The 5,442-nt window shown below is 34.9% G+C and overlaps 1 long non-coding RNA gene and 1 gene segment (V, D, J or C); one reads left to right on the top strand and one right to left on the bottom strand.

The window, feature by feature from the left end:
- The first annotated feature begins 2,285 nt into the window (after positions 1–2,285).
- LOC116703781 (immunoglobulin heavy variable 3-7-like) lies at positions 2,286–2,819 on the top strand. The segment is given in 2 exon segments: positions 2,286–2,399; positions 2,487–2,819. Coding segments are annotated over 2 exon segments (363 nt in total).
- The window catches only part of LOC116703787 (uncharacterized), a 15,802-nt gene continuing 12,870 nt past the window's right edge, over positions 2,511–5,442 (bottom strand). The window contains exons 2-3 of one of the 2 annotated variants that reach the window (XR_004335502.1): positions 4,807–4,810; positions 2,511–2,589 (exon numbers count right to left, since the gene is read on the bottom strand). This is a non-coding gene — a long non-coding RNA (uncharacterized LOC116703787). The remainder of the gene's footprint in view (positions 2,590–4,806; positions 4,811–5,442) is intronic. The other variant, XR_004335503.1, reaches the window with a different exon arrangement.

Below are 5,442 nucleotides of genomic sequence, written 5' to 3' on the forward strand. Positions count from 1 at the left end.
GTTTGGTCAAATAATTTAGCAAGCTTCATTAAAAGTAAAACAGCAATTTGATCAAAAATAACTTCGGGAGACATGAAATGTTGTTTACCTATCTCAAGGCGACAATGTCTTCATGACGGCTCACCAATTTTTTAATTATTTTATTAATAACTTATTTTTAACCAGTAACTATTTTTTTAAATTGGACATAAATGTAGTGAGAATAAATAAACAAATGAAATGTCAAGTGGGACAAATGGTCAAATGAATTAAGAAGCATAATTAGTACATGCAGGTAAAAAATGTGAAACAAAGTCAAAATGGTAAGAGCTGCTGTTTATTATTGTTCTCGATGGCCACAGTTACACAGAAAGGAGGAATGCTGTACAAAAGCTCAACAAGCTAAAAGTTTGCTTTCTGCTTTTCACATTCACAAAAAATAAAAGTTAAATAACATTTCAAAATCATGAACACATTCAGAGAAACAGTCTCAATAGTGTTATTGCAGCTCTGGTGTTCTCTCATATTCAGTTGAGCCCAGGAACATTAACTATTTTGTTAATCTTAATGCAAATGTGAATGTTTTCATATAACTCTTATGACTTGTGTTTGAAGTTTTGTAAAATAAAAAAAAGAAATTGACCTTTAAGTTATTATTTTAAAAACATGAATATTCTTGAAAAACACAATTTCAAGCTTTACTTGTGACAGACAGTCCATCCTTCTTTTACATTTCAGTGTCCTTCCTATGCAAAGTGAACTTCCTCACAGTCTGCTATAAAGACTTGATATCATGCTGTCAGTTGCAGCAGAGAGAAGCTCCCATCAGATCACCTTATAGCAACTATGTTCTCTGTAGCTCTGATACTGCTGCTGGCTGCTGGATCCTGTAGTCTCACTGAGGCAGAACACTGACAGTATGATCACAGCACACTAGACTGCTTTACACTGGTTCAATACTCAGGTTTTCCTCCACAGGTGTGAAGTGTGAACAGTTGACACAGCCAGCCTCTGGACTGTGCAGCCAGGTCAACGTCTGACCATCACCTGTCGGTCTCTTTATTCTGTTGGTAGCTACGCACAGCTTGGATCAGACAGCCTGCAGGGAAAGGACTGGAGTGGATCATAAAGGAGGGGTTGCTCACCCACACTACAAAGACTCACTGAAGAACAAGTTCAGTATCAGCTTTGACCTTCCAGAACACAGTGACCTAAATGACAGAATGTGCAGCCTGAACAACTGCTGTGTATTACTGTGCCAGAACCACATAACACAAACCATCAGTAACCTGAACAAAAACCCTCAGAGCCTGAACACTTGTAACATGAAGCCACCAAGGAGGAGCCCTCAGACCATATAATGGTTTCAACACCAGCGCACTTTTACATTAATTTGTGAAATGGTAATTTATTTACAGTACAGTATAAATGAATCCTCAAAAAGTCAGTTTCATTTTCATAACATTGTTATTTCTTTTGTTAACAATCTAAAATGGGTCTGTCAGAGAAGCAATTTCCAAAATTCCACCACTACCCCTAGTCTTATCAAGAGAACCGTCTGGAAGGGCTTTGAAACTGAACTTGTCATTCAAAACTCTTTTCTTTGTCCACATTACTGTGCATTGCTTTCTGGTTTCCCAAACTAAAGAGTGTCCCAAGGCCCAAATCACAAAATGTTGCATTAATCCTACATCAAAACCCACTAGAGGTGTTAAAAGCGTTTGTGTTAACTCTTTATTATGAAGTTCTTTTTGACAGCCTTCAATACTTGTTGATTTTAACAAAGGACACATCATTGTCTGTACTCCCACAAGACGGACTGAATTGCACTGTTAAAAATTGTTTAACATTAATTAACTTTTTAATTAATTTTTTAGTGATTAATAATGAATGCAGCGGCATTTTCTTAAGAAAAATATTTTTTTGCTATATATTTTATTGGTTTAAAAATCGACGTTTGGTCTAATATGTACAAAACCTTTATTCACTTGAAAAACAGCAATTTTTTCAAAATTAACTTTAGGAGACATGAGATTTTCATCAAGCCTACAAGGTGATTTACCTTCTACATCAACTGAAACCAATTTATAATATACATGTTACATTATTCCATATTTGTACATTACATTGGACAAACCTGAGAGATGTTATAAAGTGACATACAGTTAGAAAGAGTATTAGGTAATATCAGGTTAAAAATGTGAAACAAAGTCAAAATGGTAAGAAATCCGGTGAGATGATTTGTGAAAAAACTAAATATAGATAAGAGGAAACCAAAAAAGGAGGAGTCAATGCAAAACTCAGATATCTTCCACCTCTACTTATCTGACTGCAGAGAGGAGGACAGAGAACAGTGGACACACAGTTTAACATGATGGACTATAGGACAGGACTGCTGCTTTTAACTCTCTGCTGGGCAGGTGAAGACTTTCACTGATCTTGATTTAAATTTGTCTTTAAATATTACCAAAATTGAAAAGCAACTGATTGATTTCTTTATTTGACAGGTGTCGATGGTCAGACTCTGACAGAATCTGAACCGGCAGTTAAAAGACCTGGAGAATCCCACAGATTGACCTGTACAACATCTGGATTGTCATTCAGTAGCTACTGGATGGCCTGGATCAGACAGGCTCCTGGAAAAGGACTGGAATTTGTAGCAATTATCAAATCTGACAGTGACAGAATCTACTACTCTCAGTCAGTTCAAGGCCGGTTTACCATCTCCAGAGACAACAGCAGAGAGCAGCTGTATCTGCAGATGAACAGTCTGAAGACTGAAGATTCTGCTGTTTATTATTGTGCTCGAGACCCACAGTGACTGGAGTTGGTTGAGCAGCTGTACAAAATCCTACAAAGCTCACTCTTTCAGTGTGATATTGCACAATTTTGAAATGTTTTTTCATAAAATGTATGTATTTAAACATTTTATTGTTTTATTACATTTTGTTGTTTTCAGGTTGCTAAATTCTTTTAAATTCTGTAATTTCATTTTCATATGTTTTAATCTTAAATTAATGATCCTCCCTTTATTAAACACATTCTTAAAAACCATTATAAAGCAGTTAAGATCACTCAATGATATAAGGTCCAAAAACAACAATCTGGTTGCTGAATTTAAATTTATTAAACACTTAAACAATTTCTTTGCATTTCTACAAAGTAAGACACAATACTGTCTGTAAATTATACAATGTGGAATCTATGAAAATGAAAAATAATGTTGCTTTTTCTTTTATAATATTACTAGAAGACAGTCAGTGTCTAGTTTCTCTCTCCTCTGTTACTAAAAGGAGAAACTCAGATCTGTTGTTCTCATTGAGCTTAACTGACTGATACTCAAACTCTGAAATGATTTAGGTTTGTCTCTAATAAAAATCAATAGGTAAATAAAAATATATTACCCTTTCTATCACAAACTTTTAAGTTCATTAACAATAATTTTAGAGAAAACAGGTGAAAGTGAAGATGAGTGATGATAGCATTTAACATTATTGTTTAGAGTAAATTTACATGTGTCATGTATGGAGATAACTATTTTATACAAAAAAGATTACAAATGTTTGTAGATAGAATGATAAGACAGCCATTAAGGAATTAGTTTTGTTTTTAACCCAAGTGAAAGTCTAGAAAGTAAGTGGAGACAATTCTTGACAGTTTAATGCAATAAAAGTATTTGTACCTAACTAGTTATGAAGAAATAAAAAATAATACGCCTTTTTTTCACTCTGCAGACATAATACCACTGAACAAACTCTTCTAATGTTGCTCAGCGTAAGTTCTTTCAGGAAGACCTGACTTTTAATCGGTGCACTAATAAATTGATTCAGCAGTTATCCTAATGAATGTACTTTTTTGCTGTGTGTAACTGTTGCATATATGCAAATAGTTTCTCCTGATTTAAATACAGCTCAGCGTAAATTCTTCCAGGAAGACCTAATTTAATCAGTGCTCTCTTCCTAAATGGAATCCGCTGGTAGGGGCATTCACCTTCCTGCTTAACCACTCAGAATCATACACAGATTGCAGGGGCCAATCCCAGACACAAACCTGCTTTAAAAAATCTGTTTCTCCCTTTTGCTCTTCAGCTGTCGTTGCAGGCAAAGAGTGCAACCCTCCACCTCCCCTTCCACCTCCATCATCTACTCCAGCTGACCGGTCCGGAGCCTCCTTCGGTCTGGTCTTAGGGCTCCTTTGTCTTACATCTAGCTTAGTTAAGATTCCATCGGGTGGCTGATGGTTCTCTACCTTTGTATATATAACGATGGAGTCTAATCGCCAAAGACTTTGTACATTTTATTAAGATGTACAATAAACGTCATTTGCATATCTGCAAACAATATCCCTCCTGATTGAATTGACTCCAGTTAGACAAATGTCGCTGCTTCCTACGTTTGATTTTATGCAAACTCAGTGACCTCACTTGTTTCTCAGCTATAAAAACATCACATCAGGCTGTCAGTGGAGTTCACAGCACGTCAGTTTCAACATAAACCAGGTTCTCTACATTAATCCTACATCAAAAACAACTATTAGAAATAAAATCGTTTGCGTTAACTCTTTATTATGGCGTTCATTTTGACAGCCCTAGTTTAAATACTGGTTTTATGTCATTGTCTGTACTCCCACAAGACTTTTAGAAATTGTTTAATACTTATTTATTTGTAGAAATCCAGATGAATTTTCTTAAAAAGTTGATTTTTTTGCATGAAATTTATTAGTTTAAAAATATATATGTGGTCCAATATTATTGTACATGAGCTTTATTCACATGAAAAACGGCAATTTTATCAAAAATAACTGTAGGAGACATGAGATGTTGTTTACCTATCTCAAGCTGACAAGGTGATTTACTATATGAACTGAATGCAATTTTTAGAATGAAAATATTATTAATAACTTTTATTTATGAACAGTGACATTACATCATTTGAACTTTGCATTGGACAAAAGAGAGAGTAAATGCAAATATTCAAATGTTACAAAATAAATGAATAAATAATAAAAATAAATGAAAAGTAAAGGATTTGTTAACATCAGGTTAAAAATCTGAAACAAAGTCAAAATGAAAAGAGATACGTTGTGATTTGCTAAAACACAAAATACAGTTAGGAGAAAGCCAAAAAAGGAGGAGTCGATGCAAAACTCAGATATCTTCCACCTCTATTTATCTGACAGCAGAGAGGAGGACAGAGAACAGTGGACACACAGTTTAACATGATGGACTATAGGACAGGACTGCTGCTTTTAACTCTCTGCTGGGCAGGTGAAGATTTTCACTTATCTTAATTTGAAGTTGACTTTAAAACATTACCAAAATAGAAAAGCAACTGATTTCATGATTTCATGAAATCATTTCTTTCTTTGACAGGTGTTGATGGTCAGACTCTGACAGAATCAGAACCAGCAGTTAAAGCTTCTGTCCTTACTGTACCAGTGAGCTGTGTTGACACCCTTAGGAGA

Source organism: Etheostoma spectabile, chromosome 15, assembly GCF_008692095.1.
Source record: "Etheostoma spectabile isolate EspeVRDwgs_2016 chromosome 15, UIUC_Espe_1.0, whole genome shotgun sequence".
NCBI lineage: Eukaryota > Metazoa > Chordata > Actinopteri > Perciformes > Percidae > Etheostoma > Etheostoma spectabile.